General features: G+C 56.1%; 6 protein-coding genes across 6 annotated transcripts; 2 read left to right on the forward strand and 4 right to left on the reverse strand.

Annotated features, from left to right (window-relative positions):
* Positions 1-370: 370 nt before the first annotated feature.
* PUNSTDRAFT_73081 (Sm-like ribonucleoprotein) lies at positions 371-1,009 on the reverse strand (the record flags this gene model as incomplete). Its single annotated transcript, XM_007386583.1, has 3 exons — positions 371-507; positions 570-630; positions 731-1,009. The coding sequence occupies 3 exons, from the start codon at positions 1,007-1,009 to the stop codon at positions 371-373; spliced, it is 477 nt and encodes a 158-aa protein (XP_007386645.1).
* Positions 1,010-1,369: 360 nt separating this feature from the next.
* On the forward strand, positions 1,370-2,706 carry PUNSTDRAFT_54454 (NPD-domain-containing protein). Its single transcript, XM_007386584.1, has 5 exons — positions 1,370-1,426; positions 1,481-1,582; positions 1,632-1,976; positions 2,029-2,519; positions 2,595-2,706. Exons 2-5 carry the CDS (start codon positions 1,510-1,512, stop codon positions 2,670-2,672), a joined length of 987 nt encoding a protein of 328 aa, XP_007386646.1. The 5' UTR covers positions 1,370-1,426; positions 1,481-1,509; the 3' UTR covers positions 2,673-2,706.
* A 35-nt stretch (positions 2,707-2,741) lies between these two features.
* PUNSTDRAFT_136969 (uncharacterized protein) lies at positions 2,742-4,162 on the reverse strand (the record flags this gene model as incomplete). The annotated part of the gene is made up of 4 exons (XM_007386585.1): positions 2,742-2,864; positions 2,921-3,731; positions 3,788-4,065; positions 4,115-4,162. 4 exons carry the CDS (start codon positions 4,160-4,162, stop codon positions 2,742-2,744), a joined length of 1,260 nt encoding a protein of 419 aa, XP_007386647.1.
* A 2,296-nt stretch (positions 4,163-6,458) lies between these two features.
* On the reverse strand, positions 6,459-11,574 carry PUNSTDRAFT_127565 (pyruvate carboxylase). Its single transcript, XM_007386586.1, has 25 exons — positions 11,321-11,574; positions 11,140-11,238; positions 10,961-11,073; positions 10,776-10,900; positions 10,623-10,718; positions 10,129-10,566; positions 9,820-10,067; positions 9,581-9,760; positions 9,414-9,530; positions 8,996-9,358; positions 8,855-8,937; positions 8,717-8,802; positions 8,659-8,663; positions 8,403-8,608; positions 8,215-8,351; positions 7,945-8,165; positions 7,853-7,892; positions 7,767-7,801; positions 7,691-7,708; positions 7,311-7,637; positions 7,206-7,252; positions 6,992-7,151; positions 6,762-6,941; positions 6,651-6,711; positions 6,459-6,593 (listed from the first exon to the last, which is right to left on the reverse strand). The coding sequence occupies exons 1-25, from the start codon at positions 11,489-11,491 to the stop codon at positions 6,547-6,549; spliced, it is 3,603 nt and encodes a 1,200-aa protein (XP_007386648.1). The 5' UTR covers positions 11,492-11,574; the 3' UTR covers positions 6,459-6,546.
* Positions 11,575-12,004: 430 nt separating this feature from the next.
* On the reverse strand, positions 12,005-13,699 carry PUNSTDRAFT_136971 (UDP-galactose transporter; the record flags this gene model as incomplete). Its single annotated transcript, XM_007386587.1, has 9 exons — positions 12,005-12,215; positions 12,326-12,442; positions 12,523-12,668; positions 12,729-12,908; positions 12,958-13,026; positions 13,077-13,133; positions 13,199-13,396; positions 13,458-13,513; positions 13,573-13,699. The coding sequence occupies 9 exons, from the start codon at positions 13,697-13,699 to the stop codon at positions 12,005-12,007; spliced, it is 1,161 nt and encodes a 386-aa protein (XP_007386649.1).
* Positions 13,700-14,022: 323 nt separating this feature from the next.
* PUNSTDRAFT_54457 (uncharacterized protein) lies at positions 14,023-16,218 on the forward strand. The gene is made up of 10 exons (XM_007386588.1): positions 14,023-14,231; positions 14,290-14,472; positions 14,532-14,602; positions 14,651-14,771; positions 14,837-14,923; positions 14,979-15,092; positions 15,144-15,209; positions 15,266-15,657; positions 15,711-15,956; positions 16,018-16,218. Exons 1-10 carry the CDS (start codon positions 14,083-14,085, stop codon positions 16,161-16,163), a joined length of 1,575 nt encoding a protein of 524 aa, XP_007386650.1. The 5' UTR covers positions 14,023-14,082; the 3' UTR covers positions 16,164-16,218.
* Positions 16,219-16,238: the final 20 nt, after the last annotated feature.

Below are 16,238 nucleotides of genomic sequence, written 5' to 3' on the forward strand. Positions count from 1 at the left end.
TGCACAGTACAGCGTGACAGGGGACATGGGAAGGTGTGGCGGCAGATAAGGGCGTCGCCCAGCACGCCTCGCAGGGATCTCGGGACACAGGATAGGCGCGCGAAATTTTTTGGTTCCGTCTGCGACCACTCCGCATGCTCGCCGCCGATCGTCGCATTTGGGGAAGGAGGGTCCATCCGTTCGTAGAGAGAAGACCTTCGAAACGCTGCGCAACTGTCTTCTGGCTCGTCCGTCGCGTCGGGCGAAGCGCGCACACTGACGTCGTGTTCACTGCGGGGGCCGGAAGCTGCGAACGCGAGAGAGCAGGGACGCGAAGAGGTTCAGCATCGTCGATAGTCTTCGCCTGAGAACGAGGGTGAGCTGATATTGCTTACCCGGGAGGAGGCGCGCCAGGGAATCCTGGGGGCGGTTGGAAGCCCGGCGGGGGACCTTGGAACCCGGGAGGGGGACCGGGCATGCCAGGGGGGCCGAACGGCATAGGCGGGCGTCCCATCATCGGGGGCGCCACTATATGATTCAATTGCGTGAGCGGGGATGCGAACTAGGGGTTGGTGGTGGGAAACACGCACTGGGCGGCATCATGCCCATTCCGCGACCAGCTGGCGCACCACGACCGGGACCAACAGGCAACTGAAAACGTGAGCGAAGAAAAATATTGTCAGCTAATGAAGTTTCGCGCATACGTCGACGCAACGCGTCGTGGCCACACGAAAAATGAAAGAGTACCCACCACGTTCTTTTTGTCCTCATCCGTGACCGGCGGCGGGCCCTCGACGCTCAAGCTAACGACCGTCTCGCCGCGGAGGATGACAAGGCCCAGGCTACGCTTCATCTCCTGCACCGGGCCCGCCTCCGTCTCGCCCGGCTTCTTCTTCGGGCGCACGCGCCTGAACTCCTCGCACTCGGCGAGGACAAGATTCATGTGCCGGTCGAACGCGAGCATCTGGCCCGTAAGCGCGCGTCCGTCGTTGATCGTCACTTTCAGCCGCCAGTTGATCAAGCTCAGCATTTTTCCGCCCTTCGCTTTGGGCGGCGGCTAGATGTGAAGAACGATCATGGTCAGATCTAACGAGACGGTGTACGACGCGACGTGGGCGCACCATGATGGGCTACGTTTCGGGCTGGAAAGTAGCAAAAGGCGGGGAGATGGTCAGAGACAAGCGAGCAACACGAGGCGCTCGCCGCCGTCGCGCCTTCGCGCCTCTTTCCTCACCCCCTGACTCGCGCCGCTCTCAGTGCAATTGCAATAATATCTACTACCTCTACTAGCACTATCACATGTTCGACTCGTATTGTGTGGCACAGCGCAATGAGCGGGATCTTATGAGAGCTCCGGTTAAGCTCATATGACGGACTACCCGAGCTAACCCGACTTCCTTGTTCTGAACCATGGCCAAATTCAAATCCAGGATTACCAGGCTCTTGAGTACGTCGCTCCTCGTCAAGCACGCGGTAGCGAGACTCTGACGCATACATGCAGAGATTTCGACGCCAGTGATATCGGCGCCGATGGCAGGCGGGACCTGTGCCCGACTCGCTGCGGCGGTCACCTCCGCGGGCGGCTTTGGTTTCATACAAACTGGTGCGCATCAGCCCGTAACCACGTAGGCCCAGTCTCAGTCTCGTTACAGGGTACGACCCCGCCGAGAAATTCGAGAAAGAGCTCTTCACCGCTCGCGAGATCCTAGGCACTTCCCGAAACGAGCCCCTCCGCATCGGGGTGGGTTTCATAGGGTGGATTCTGGACGAACGCCCAGAACTAGGTCGAGACCTCATCCCGCTCGCGCTCCAAAACCGCGTCTCCGCCCTGTGGTTCGCCTTCGGCGCGGACTTACGTCGCTGGATCCAACTCGCGCGCACGGCCGAGGCCGAGCTCGGATATGGGCAGCAGACGCCCATATTCGTTCAGCTTTCGTCGCCACAAGAAGCGGTCCAAGCTGTAGAACAGTGGGGTGCTGACGTGATAGTCGCCCAAGGTACGTGTCTGGGCTCGCAAACGGGAGAATACGCACTGACACCTTGGGGTAGGCATCGAAGCAGGCGGACACGGATCGGCCACGGCACCACCTCTTCTCAGCCTGATACCGTCCACGTTGGCAGCCCTGCGCTCCGCTGGACTGCAGGATGTGCCGGTACTGGCTACGGGCGGGCTGGCGCGTGGCAGCCAAGTGGCCGCTGTCCTTGCGCTCGGCGCTGACGGCGCAGTTCTCGGCACTCGCTTCCTACTCTCGCATCAATCTCTCTATACCGACGCGCAGAAGAAGGTGCTCCAGGAAGCGGACGCGACGTCGACGGTGCGCTCGATGGCGTTCGACTATTCGCGGTGGACCGTGGGCTGGCCTGCCGGGATAGATGGGAGAGGTGTCCGTAATCGTGCTGTGGAAGAGTTAGAAGATGGATCGAAGCCGGAAGAGCTGCGCGAGCGGTACGCAGAGGCGGTTAAGGAGGGGCGAACGGACAGGGCTGTTGTGTGGTCGGGTCAAGGGGTCGGGCTCGTGTCCGAAGTCGCTGATGCCTCGGTAAGTCCAGCCCGCCCATGTCCTTGCCTATCTACTCGTGCTACTCCAGGCACTCACAACCAATCTCTGCTATAGGATATAGTACGCGAACTACACGAGGAAGCCGTGTTGCATCTTCGTGCATCGGCCGGCGATATCTTAGACGCACCCTAGATTGCCACAATGAAATGATGATGATCATATTCAGACCGTGTTCGATCTCACAGAAGACATCCGTGACCGTTACGTGCTTCCGCATATTTCTTCGAGCTCCTTCCACGCACATTCGCAGCTCTCCAACATGGACAATTCCGTGAGTGTCTCGGTCATTGCCATGCGCGTTCGCTTCATATCCGCGGGAAGTGCCTACAGCAACGCCTGCTCAGCCCTTACCGCACCGCATGCTCGAATGGCGGACTTACATCAAGCCGCTCGTTCACTTCTTGGCTGGAGGAGCACGCCATCTGATGTCTCCTGTCCTCGCAGAGCCGTATCACCTGACGCGCAATCAAAGTCAAGAAGTGCAACAACGATTCGTCGCTGATCTCCGCTTCGATAGCGTGTTCGTATGAGGAGGCACCACCACCCAAGTTGATAGCCAGATCGTCCTCCGTGAGCCCTTGCTCTTCGCTAGCCCCTTGGCGCTCTTCCACAGCACATTCCAACTCTACCTGTTTCTGGGCGGCGCGTTGGAGCATCCCGATATAGTCCGAAGGTCGATTCTCGACTTCTTCCACCACCTTCCTCCGCCCTTCCTCGGAATCTCTCTCCTTCCTCAATTGAAGCAGCCCGACCGTGGCCGCATACACCCACAAGTGGTGCGATACCTTGCCGTCCGCGTTGAGTTGGAATATGGGTGTGTTCGCGCGCGGGACCTCATCGTTCCCAAGAAGTGTATTTCCGTCGGAGCCCGCGCTTTCTCGACCAACTGGAGCGACAAGGTTTGACGACTCCCACATTGTGCTGTCGGGCCACTGGGCAATCAAATACGAAAGCAGCCGCAGCTCCAAAGCATGCCGTGACTCGTCGATGACACCGCCGAAGCCCGCCGGCTCGTGCGTCGTTCGTGCGGTTCCGTTGTCCACCCTCGTCGGACTAGCGAGCCTCCGACGTTTCGGGGCTCGCTGTTGGTCTGAGCCATCCTCTGCGTCGGCTTGCGTCGAGAAGCTCGACTCATCGCACTCGGGACTTTCGGGGTTTGGAGTTGCGCTCCCGATCCCGCGGCCGAAGATCCTGAACAAATGAGTGAGAAAATCACTTCTGCCGCCGTAATTGCCTCGCTGACATACCACGGCAGCTCGTTCGCGTACCATTGGATGCTGTCGTTTTCGTTGCTATCGAGCATGAACCCATACCGTGCCAGGAGCTCGGCATTGCTCAAATGCTCTCCGTATGTATTGAATACTTCTTCGCCAGCCTGCACGTGTGCATTGGTGACCATCTCATATGTGTCGCTGCCGCTTTGGCCGTTCAATGGCTGCCGCCAGCCGCGCTCAACGGTGCTGCCGTCTTCGTCATGGGGACATTCATCGAGGGAACCACATGTAGGGCAGACATGGTAGTCACTCTGTTGAGGTTTCAGCATGAGAACAAATGATGCTTGTCGGATGCACTACCTCAAGATGGATGTGATTGTCTTGAATGTGGTTGAACCTGGGGAGCATGTTGGAGTGAGTTGTAAGCTGAACAGAGTGTGATGGCAGAATGAACATACACATCTGCAATAGGGACCATGCAAAGGCCGTGGTATGCATCTGTGATGAATGCCCTTGACGACACTAGGGCAAAGGCCCTGCAAAAACCTGACAAGGTTGGTCCTGAGTTTGGCCACAGATGGTTGATTGTAGGAACCACAGTGCTTTGATAGAAGCGGTGGACTGCATCCTGTACATTGTTTGCAGTCAGCTCATGCTCATGCTGGATGATGCTCAGAATTACACTGTAGCTTGCTACCTGATAATCATGGATTGCATGCCAGAGCTCAGTACCAGCTGCCCAGGACCATGCTGACTGGCTATCCATCTTCCAGTTTGGGTCCAAGAACAGATCCTGGTCTCCCAGGCTTTCAAAAGCTATGTCCAGCATATATCAGCATGGGTCAAGCTGTGAGCAGCAGCAGAGGCTCAACTACTCAAACCCCATAAGCTTGCAATCATTGGGGGCTCTATAGGGAGGGATTGGATGTACCCATGCCACCGTGAATGTATGCCTTGCAGGATTTCACCATACAATGCAAGGGCAAGGAACAGCTGAGCAGATAAGCCATACAGTGTTTGTTGCCAATTGATGAACTGATGAAGACCACGGTGACAAGATCGCACTGATAGCACTGTTGTCCTCGGGATGTGAACCACTGCAGAAGCTTTAGGTGGAATACTGAAATAATTTGCATGTACAAACCTGAGGATGACACAGGAATCTCTGCTGTAGCATGAACACACAAACCACCGTTGTCATGCACTATTTGCAGCCGCTTGTCGATTGTGATACCAGATGCATGACACCATTTGAGGAGAACCTGAAGTGTGTTGGACATGAGGGACCATGGAGGGAAGAAACAGCCTTATAGTTGACCAGGTTTGCACCGAGTGGATACTTCAATGTTCCCACAGTCACGTGATGTGCTTTTTGGAGATCGTTCACATTGTCTCCAGGTTGACCAAGGTGACCACCACACTTTTCTTGTTTGTACTCGTCTCCCCAGCCCCAACTCCAACCCTGATCCTAACCCTAAGGCCTCATGCCCCCTGAACGAGTTCTGATTGAACTATCTGCAGTTCCTTCTATGGCTATGACAGCTTTGGTGGAGCTCAACTGTATCTGGATGGATTGTACTGCCATCCTCAATTGCTGGTATGCACTAAAGGAGGTTTGTTGGCTCCTACTCCAAGCCACCAAGAGAGCTTATCATACCATCTAGCACCTTATATTTCACTGTCAATGTGAAGGGCAGATACTTGATGTGTGTAGAAGTCACCAGTGGTCCTTCAAATCTGACTGTTCTTCCAGGATACATGGAAATGTGGCATACAAGATTGTTCTGTCGATGATCTGGAGTCAGAGGAGGCACTTGTCACTCATATCAAGGCAGTACACATGCCACAAATACCTCTTCCGTGTCCTGCCAAAGGTAAATCCATGAATTCGCTTTTTTATGATAATTCACTCATCCATCCATCTACACAGGCTGTCAAAGGACTTATTTAAACAGTCCCATCCTCACTGCACATTTTGGCAGGGCCCACAGAGCATTACTTGAAACACCCGTCTCATCTTCCCACCTCTGGATGATTCTGCAACCACAGCACGATCTGATCCAGCTACCTAGCCTCGGAAAGCTCCCACCACCATTAGCCCCAGGGATCAGCTACAACATGCTACCGGTGTATCAAGGGACAAGGCCTTCACAGCATCTTCCTACCTCCCCCAGGAAGAGGTGGAAGAAGTTGGATCACCCAGATCCAGAAGATGATGGTCAAGACTCCGACTCTGACACTCCCGAGCTGAGCCGCTTACCAGTTCCCCACCCCCTTGGTTTATCCTTTTTTGTCCCAAGGGAGATCACTGTGGACACACAGCAGCACATGTCTGCTGCAGACATATCTCAACTGTTGTCAAGGCCCATACGTCCAACCCTGGAGCCCTCAGTCACCACAGACTCCAGCGGTGATCCAAGATTGCCCGGTCATAGTGAATTCAAGCGAGAAGCTGAGGGTTATGAGCATGAGGGTCTCTTGATTGGGGATGGTCTATGGCCAGAAGAGAGGCAAGGAAGTGATGCTCAGCATGACGAAGGAGACTATGATGAATTTGAGCTTGTATTGGAGGATGCCATGGACAGCAACTGACCACAATACCCTAGTTTACACAATCGAACATAATCCTATCATTCACTTAAAGAGTCGTGCATCTCAGGCAAGCAGCTGGCATGCACTGTGTTCATGTTTCTGCAAAACCGAACATAAAATAGTCATCATGGAAACAGATACATCATGCTGGTCTACATCTTGTTTGCTGGCATACAGTTCATTCATATGGTACAACGGAATCAGTGGACGATCTCCACGGTGAGATCGCCTTGGTTGATGGAGTCACCTGCAGGAAAGTCAGCAATGATGCACCCGCAGACCTGGTAATGGTCTGATTTCTCACCTTCTTGTACAACGACGCGCTTGACGTGGCCAGACACCGGCGCAGTAATGGCAGATTCCATCTAACGGCCCAGTCAGTACTCGCGCGAACATCAACTTGTAACGAACTGACCTTCATCGCGCTCATGACGCACAGCGGGTCACCCTTCTTGATCTCCTGACCCTCCTTGACGCGCACCTCGACGACGACACCGGACATCGGGGCGCCAACTGAGCCGGGATCGGATGTCGCCTTCTCGCGCGAGACGGTCTCGACGGCAGAGTTCTTGTCCTCTACGGAGACGGCGCGAACCTTCGAGCAGTCGTAAGTACATCGCCCTTGCCACGACGACAAACGCTGACCTCGCCGTTTACTTCGAACCAGACGTCGCGCTGCGCCTTACCCTCGACCACAGGGCCGACGGCCATCAACCGGATGATCAACGTCTTGCCCTTCTCGATGGAGATATGCATCTCCTCGCCGATCTCAGGACGTCCGAGGAAGTAGCGGGTCGGGATCACGCTGGAGGACCTCTAGTCAGCGAAGTGTCGTTAACGCGCGGGCGTCGAGATATACCTGAGATCACCGTACTTCTGGACGAAGTTCTGATACTCTTCGAAGACCTATCGCGTCGGAGGTTCATTAACGTTCGTCCGTGACTATACACGTGAAGTCGCTCACCTTTGGATACATGACATACGACGTCACATCACTGTCTGAAATGTGCTTGCCAAACTTGCTGCGCAGCTCCGCCTTGATCTTCTTGAAGTCGAGGGGCTCCATGGTCGCGCCGGGGCGCCCGTCGATCCTCGGCTTGTCCCTAATGATACGCGAACGGAGGGGCTCTGGGAATCCGCCGACGGGCTGCCCGAGGTAGCCCTGGAAGAACTCGACGACCGACGACGGGAAGTCGAGCGTCTCGGCACGGTCGATGACGTCCTGCTTCGACAGCTTGTTCGAAGTCATCCACTGAGCGAAGTCGCCGACGACCTTCGACGACGGCGTGACCTATGGGGGATGTGAGGACGGGATGTCAATGTACGGTGAAAAGGGGCAATCACCTTGATGATGTCTCCGCACTGAACGTGAACATGCACTTGAGCGTTGCTAATGAGCTGTGAAGAAGCCGACACGCACCAATTCGTTAGCTTCGATGTACTTCCTTTTGATTTCTGCGCGCCAGTCATGAGCCCAAGTAATCGAGGCTTCAAGTAATTACTTACCGGTCCACTGGGTACCGAGGCCAAGCTGCGAGGCTTGGAACTGAACAACGTTAAGTGGCGTGTCACAGAAGATGAGAACGCCGAGGACGTACCATGAGATTGGTGTATTGACCACCAGGCATCTCGTGGTCGAAGACAGACGAATCCGACGCGCGGACGTTCGCCTCGAAGCACTGGTAAAGGATGCGAGCCTGGCTCCAGTACAAGTTCAAGGCTTGGATATCGGCGTAGCGGATGCCCGTGCCGAGGCCAGTCTGCTCGAGCGCGGCGCAAACAGCGCCCATGGGCGGCTGCGAGGTCAGGCCGGACATGCCTGGGAGGATATGAGCAAAATCCCTTCCAAGCGAAAACGGAATACCGACTGTCGATGGCGACGTCCACGACGTCGGCACCGGCGGCGGCGGCAGCGATCATGCTGGCCGTCGCAATACCGGCGGTGTCGTGCGAGTGGACGTGGATGGGGAGGTCGGGGTACTTCTTGCGGATTGCGCTTATAAGCCTGTATGCACGTATGAGCGAAACCTCCGCAGTGGGGCCTATCGAGACGTACATGGTCGCAGCCTGGGGCTTCAGGAGACCGGCCATGTCCTTGATACCCAAAACGTGAATGCCCTCATTCACAAGCTGGTCGACGAAGTCAAGGTAGTACTGGAGGGTGTACTTCGTCTTCTTCGGGTCGGCGATATCACCGCTGTAGCAGACGACGGCTTCGCAAACACCGCCAGCCTTCTTCGCGGCGTCGATACCGAGTTTGAGCTAGATAGACGGTTAGCCGAGATTCCAGGCCTAGAATATCAGCCACCCACGTTCTCTACGTGCGACGTCAGTAAACTGGGGAAACGAGGATAGGTGCGGATTACTGACCGATGTAGTTCAACGAGTCGAACACCCTGAAGATGTCCAGACCATTCTCGACAGCCTTCTTGGAGAAATCGTAGATGGCGTTGTCACTATGAGCCTTATCAGGCAGCTGGATACCTGGCAAAGGGGAAGTTCACTTACGGGTAGCTGGTGTAACCGACACCGTTCGCGCCACGGACGAGCGCCTGTAACGGCACGTTCGGGACAAGCTTGCGGAGCGTGCGCTGAAAGGCGGCCTTAGCACATCCGACTGATACGGAAGCCAGCACAATATGAACCCACCAGGCGCTCCCACGGGTCCTCGTACAAGAACCGCATCGCGACGTCGAACGTCGCACCGCCCCAGCACTCGATCGAGTACGCGTTCGCGAGCGCATAGCTCGTATGCTTCGCGATGTTCGCGATGTCGACCGTGCGCACACGCGTGGCGAGGAGAGATTGGTGCGCGTCGCGCCACGTCGTGTCCATAATTAGGCAGCCGGGGTACTCGCGGACAGCCTTGGCAAACGCTTCCGGACCCTTCTCGACGATGATGTTGCGCCAGCCCTGCTCGCAGGGGAGGGTGGCGTCGAGAGGAGGTCCGTTGGGGTCCTCACGATTTTGGAAGGGAGGGATAACGATCTCGTCCTTGAGGCCGGGCTCGCCCTATCAACAACGGTTTCAGCCTCTCAGAATCCAACTTGCATTTGAATGAGCGTACAGTTTGTCCTTTAATCGAGCTGCCGTTAACGGCAACATCTCCGAGATAAGCGAGCAGCTTCTGTGCACGGTTCTGAGTCTGCACGAGCCTGAAGAGCTCCGGAGTGTCGTCGATGAACTGCGAAGCAACATGAGCAACCGCATGACGACGACGAGAGTGATGCTCACTGTAGTCCAGGTTTTTCCTGACACGAAGGTGTCGTTTGTCAGCAGACGGAGCAAGAACGGAATGTTCGTCTTCACGCCCCGAATTCGGAACTCCACGAGCGCACGAAGCATCTTGCGCCTCGCAACCTCGTACGTGGTGCCGGTGACGGAAACCTTCACGAGCAGACTGTCGTAGTGGGGCTGAAGAGCGCGTAAGCAAGCTTGTCCCGTAGGTAACAACAGGGTCTATGATGACTTACCGTGATCTGAGCGCCAGCAAAACCGGAGCTCGCGTCGAGACGAACGCCGTTACCACCAGCACTGCGGTACACCTCGATCTTGCCGGTGTCGGGCTGGAAGTTGTGCGCCGCATCTTCGGTGGTGACACGGCACTGGATGGCAAAGCCGCGCTTCGTGATCGCCTCCTGGGTCAGACCGAGCTGCGGGAGCGTCGCGCCGGCCGCGATCTGGATCTGGGCGGCGACGATATCGAGACCGGTGATCTCCTCTGCACCCGGAGTTCGTCAGCATCGTATTCGCTCGAAAAGAGGAGATGAATGAAGCCTAACCAGTGATAGTGTGCTCGACCTGGATGCGGGGGTTGATCTCGATGAAGTAGTGGCGGCCCATCTGGTCGACCAAGAATTCGGCCGTGCCGGCGTTCCTGTACCCGACGCTCTTCGCGAGCTTGATCGCGTCGTTCCAGATCGCCTGGCGGACCTCCTCGGGCAGGTGCAGCGCGGGCGCGACCTCGACGACCTTCTGGTGCCGGCGCTGGACGGAGCAGTCGCGCTCGAAGAGGTGGATCGTGTTCCCGACCGCGTCCGCGAGTATCTGGACCTCGATATGGCGGGGGCGCTCGAGGAAGCGCTCGATGAAGACGGTGCCGTCGCCGAACGCAGCCTTGGCCTCGCTCACGGCGCGCTCGAACGAGACCTTGGCCTCGGACTCCTCGCGGACGACGCGCATGCCGCGCCCCCCGCCGCCCATCGCGGCCTTGATGATGACTGCCGGCACAAACGTAAGTCGAGGAAGAGAGGACAGGAAAAAGCGGTGCAGACACCTGGGAAGCCGTATTCCTTGATGAAGGCTTCGGCGTCCTGCCAGGACTCCACGGGGCCGGGGGTACCAGGGACGACGGGGACACCAACGTTCATAGCTGGAAAGCGATGACGTCAGTGCGCGGGCGTACAATAACGGGAAGTGTAGGGCGTACCAAGAGTACGGGCCTTGGTCTTGTCGCCGAGTCCGTCGATGACCTCAGGAGTAGGCCCGACGAACGCAATGCCAGCTTGCTCGACCTTGCGTGCAAACTCGGCATTCTCGGACAAGAAGCCGTATCTTGAGACATCCGTTAAGTTAAGGAGAAAATGAACACAACGAGGTCTATGCATGACGTACCCAGGGTGAATCATGTCGACGCCATGTTCCAGAGCGATCCTGATGATGTCGTCCTGGGCGAGATAAGCAGCGACGGGCGTCAAGCCCTCGCCGACGCGGTACGCTTCGTCTGCCTAAACAAAAGAAATGCAAAACGCGTCATCGTTGGCGGATCGCGTCGAATAAGGCAATCGGCCCACCTTCTGGCGATGGGCACTCAGCCGGTCCTCATAGGAGTAGATAGCGACGGTGTGCATCGCGAGCTCGTGGGCTGTCCTGAACACACGAATCGCGATTTCCTGTAACGTTCGATGAGCATATATGCGTGCGGGATCATGAAACCGCGATGCGGTGAGGAGAGCGATGGATGGGATGGCTTACCCCGCGATTGGCGACGAGGATCTTGGTGAGCGGACCGCTGTGCCCAGCGGCCTTGCGCCTCATCGTCTGGATCGAGTGCACCGGCGTTCCGGGCGCACTGGGCGAGCCAGCGAATATGTGCGCGAGGCGCGGGGGGTGCAAGCCCGCCGTGGCTTTCGGAGGCGCCGCCATGGTTGCGGTTCAAGTGTTTATCGAACGGAAGCGAGAGAGGGAGGAAGAGCTCGCGATCGCTGTGAGGAACGGCGAGCGGCCGTGGAGGTGGGTGGATGGAGAGCGAAAGATTGGAAACGAGATGAGATGGGCTCGCGCGTTTCGCTGAGGGCAGGCGCGAGGAAGGGATGTGGCGGGCGGCAACAGAAGAGGCTTAAAGATAGCAGGGGCTGATAACCGATGAGCGGGACTAGATCGGGGTCCGGTCGGTCTTAGGCATTTGATTTCATGCGGGTTCCCGCTTTATTGCCAGAGCCAAGTCCTCAGGGAAGTGAAGCCTCAGAACAGCAATGTCTCGCTAGCGTCCGTCGAATACCATCGACCACATTGTACAACGCACACCCACGTTGGCCGTGCGCGTTCTCCCGCATCCGCTCATGAGACCCGATCCCGCCCTAGGGGCATCTAAATAAACAACTACGCGGACAATCTAGGAGACAAGCGTCATCGTCGCGGTTCACCTTAGCGAAACAATCAATCCTTCGATCTGTTCGAGAGAGGGATGATGCCCTTATCCCGGCCCGCTGCGCTCTCCGCCTTCTTTTGGTTGTTCTTCGCGACCGCGTAGAGTAGCCCGGCGAAAAAGCCCACGCCTATCGCCGACACGCTTCCGAGCGTGACCGCATCGCCAAAGAAGATCATGCCCGATGCGGCGACGGGCAGCTTGTTCAGAGCGCCGACCATGCTGTCGTTCGAGGCACCCGTCGTCAGCATCGATCCGCAACGACTCGTCATCTCCTGCCTCGCGGCCGGAGGCAAGAGGTATCGGTTTGAATTGCGAGTGCGAGAGCTCACCTGTACGTCGTACTACTCGTCTCGCGAATACACCACGCTGTGGTATACGAGATCCCCACTGCGGCCGCACCGGAAAAGGCGATCGCAAACAGTAGGATATTGCGACTTTCGGGCGGGCTGCAAATAGAAGGAAAAAAAAACGCGGGATTCGATGAGCGCTCCGAGCTAAACGGTATTCGAAGGTGAAGCGGGCGTACAAGTTCCTGATCAAGTTCTCCGTGCCCCAATCCTCAGCGATGATGGAGAACACCGCAAGGACGGGGATCGAGAGCAAATTGTTGTAGAACATCGAGTCCCAGTCGGAGAACCCTGTCGCCTTGATGCGTTTCCGCATGATGAGGACCTGTAAGAACAAAAGCAGGCTTCAGTGGGTGTCAGATTGGTATGACCGAGTTCCACGTACATATCCCGCAGAGGAGATGCAGTTGAGCAGCATCCAGAAGTAGCCGACGTTCAGGTTGCGGATGACGCTGGCGTATGTCGCGCCCTGGAAGAGCTTCTCAGATTCCAGGAGCGCCTCGCTCGCACTATCCGCAGAGGCTGTAGTCACGTCTGACCATGCTGCTATCACTGATGAGAACACCTACGCAGAAACGTCAGATCGTCGAGGGTGGCTGATGCATTTGACGTACCATGAAAATGAAGGATACGAAGGTCAAGGCAGTGACTCGGCCGCCGAACCACAGGACCTCGCCATAGGCCTATAGGAGGCTTAGATCAAACGCCTCTAATGCAGCCACGAGACACTCACGATGAGGATGATGGTCAAGTTCTTGAAGATAGTATAGACAGGTATGTTGAGGTATTGCTACGGATAGGTTCTGCATCAGCACAGAAGTCCCTCATTGTAGACCATTCCGACGATCTGCTCACCAAGCTCTTCGATCCGGTATATATCACACTGACGAGCAAAAAACTAACGGGAAACCACGCCTTCGCGTCCTGCGTCGAAAAGTCGCGGAAGGAGATGATACCCGCCCTCTTCACCGCGAACACGCATGCGCAGCACACCGACGACTGTATCGCAAGGAGCAGAAAGTTCATGTTGAACTGCCGTCCGGATACCACATACTATCGCGGTGACAGTTCGTCTTAGAAGACAGGACGAGCAGAGGCAGCTTATGGAACTCACTTTATTCACGACCGTCATGAGGATCGATGCGACGCAGTAGCACGCTATCGAAGCAACTGAAACGCGATGGTGTTGGTACGGTACGTCTTGTGTTACACAGAGCTAATGAACTCACTGCCGGTGGGCGCTATATGCTCCTTCGACGGAGTAGTCGCGAGCGCTTTCTTGATCTCCACCACGTCCTGCTCCTTCTCCTCCCCGGGCACTCGCTCATACTGAGCGCTCTTCCTGTCGGCGGACATAGCTCTCTTGAATCAAGGAAAGGAAGGGAACGGCGCGGTTCGGTATTAACCAGTCGAGGGGTCCAGAAGGGGGGATATCCAATGTTGAGGCGGTTTATCAGGTAGCTCTGCGGCAAAACGCAGGGTTCAGCACCAAGTATATGGAAGCAAAAGGAGCGGCTGGCGCGCGCAGCAGCATACTCACTGGTCGGCCGGCGGTCGGCGCCCAAGCAACGGGGGAAGGTGGTGGCAATGGAAGGCGTAGCATCACGTGCGCAGCGCCTTTGGATTGCCCCAGTGGCGGTGCTCATAATGAGTTCCCTTCTGTTTTCGCGTCCGGACGGCTCAGGAGCCCAGGATAGATCTCCCTGCTTGGTCTTGCATCTTCCTTTCATATCCGTGAAATGGACGTAAGGAATTCCCATGAAAATGCCGCGAAGATCGTTGAAGAACGCATCAATGCATTCGTGCGAGGCGTGTCTGCGTCCCCAACTCACGATTGGTCGAACGTGGATAAGATCTCACAGCGATTAGCAACGGACGCAGGCATGAGGTGCATACACCCGCGATATTTGTTGCTCCGAGAGTCAAATATTGTCATGAACCAACAGATCAGACATGACCCAATACCATTTACAAATATGGCAACCTCTCCGTCATTTCTGGCAACTTCTAGCCGCGGAGGAAGTTGGACGCGACGTCGACGATGACCGGCCCTGGGACGCGATACTGTCTGTGGCGAGACTGACACGCAACCTAATTGCGGCCGTTTCCGAAAATCAGAAGCTGGCATAGTGCGTCTCCCATCCCCGCAAAGGTCTCTCAGAAGTGGTGGTTGATAATCCTCGTTCAGTGAATATGAACCAGCAATACGAGAGCTCCTGTTCCAATACACCACGTTCACTCTCGCGAAGGACGCAGATTGTGAGCCCGTCTGCTTGTGGTCCGTAAACCTACTTACGCCATGAACAGCATATCCTGCCGTCCGAATGCTCGTCCAAACGATCTCGAATATCATCACCAGCAACGACGAACTGTCCGCGAAACTGTGGATCACCTACATGTCGCTCCCTCATGAGAAAAGCATAGTATTGTGAGAGCAGCTCGTTTCCTGTTCGTCATTCCTTTTTTTTCTGAACTGGCGTATATTCAAGCTAGGCGTTTGCTCACCCACCCGGATACCCGAACTCGGGAGTCGTGCATGGTGCTGGTCCTGAACTGCATCAGCGGCAGCGAGGCGAGGATGTACGCATAGGTCCTCCCACGTAGAGTCATACCCTGACGCGACGCACTCCTCCAGCCAGTCTCTTATTGAGACGTCCTCTGGCGTTCGTATATGCGTTACATTGCTGGACCAAATCGCCGCGGCCTCTGATTCTGACGACGGCGAAGAGTCGAGGATCTTCGACATCGGGTACTTAATCGGACAGCTCCCTCCGTCCCGCCGGTGCTGACGGCGATATAGTTACACAATTCTCTCGCAGGTGATAGCCGCAGGTCTTTTCCCCTCGTTATACGTCTCGTGCTCCGTGTACGTTCCCCCCTCCTCTCATGGTCGTGTACGTGCTGACTTCGCTATTGGTTCAGAGCAGGCGAGACAGTCTCGCCGCACCAAGCCGTCCTCCTGAAACTCCTCGACTCGTACCTACACGCCAATCAGAGCTCCAAGACGCCGACTATACACGCCGACGCCTGCGATTCTCTACTCGCCATTTTCGACAAGCTCGGCGTCGCGGCACGGGCGTCCATTACTCGGTCTCTCGGAGCCGTGGCAGAGAGCGCTGGCGATGCCGAGCTGAAGGGAGTGGACCTCGACCTGCCCAAGGTCTGCGAGGCGCTCGTACTCGCCACGCAATGCTTGACCACGATCGTACTCGCATGGGAAGACGGTCAAATCCCCAGCAGGGCGTTTAACCCAAGAAAGCTCTTAGAGGAGGCCAGAAACAAAGCGAACGAAGGATTCGCCGAAGGTCTCGTAGGTACGTCCATTTCCGAAATCTGTCTCGAAGGCACTGAATCTGTCGTATCGCAGACCTCTTGCGGCAGCTGGATAGGTTCATTCCTAAGCTCCAGTTTGGTAAACCCATAGGCGCGGCGCCTAACGCCAACGCGACCGCCGCCAGTACCGGTGAAGTCGGCTTCTTCTACCTGAAGCGTGACCTTGTACGGTTACTCGGCGTACTTGCGTGGTCAAGTAGATCGATCCAGGATCGCGTCAGGGCCTGCGATGGTATCCCCGTGGTCATGAACCTCTGTGTCGTGGACGAACGCAATCCATGTACGTCACTTCATCTTCTTGCGTCGGGATTGAGGACAGGAGGTTGACGATCAACATACAGTCATGAGAGAGCACGCATTATTTGCCCTACGGAATTTGCTGCATAGTAACGAGCAAAACCAGGCGATAGTAGACCAGATACGGCCGTCAGCGAAGTGGGATGAGGACGGCGTCCTAAGGGAGACGGCAGGAACTGTTTGGCGATGATCCCTACTTCTCTCGTAGTTCAAATATGTGAATGTATACGAAAAGCGAAGATATAACATCGGAACGGGAACTTCG

This window comes from Punctularia strigosozonata, assembly GCF_000264995.1.
Source record: "Punctularia strigosozonata HHB-11173 SS5 unplaced genomic scaffold PUNSTscaffold_11, whole genome shotgun sequence".
Taxonomy (NCBI): domain Eukaryota; kingdom Fungi; phylum Basidiomycota; class Agaricomycetes; order Corticiales; family Punctulariaceae; genus Punctularia; species Punctularia strigosozonata.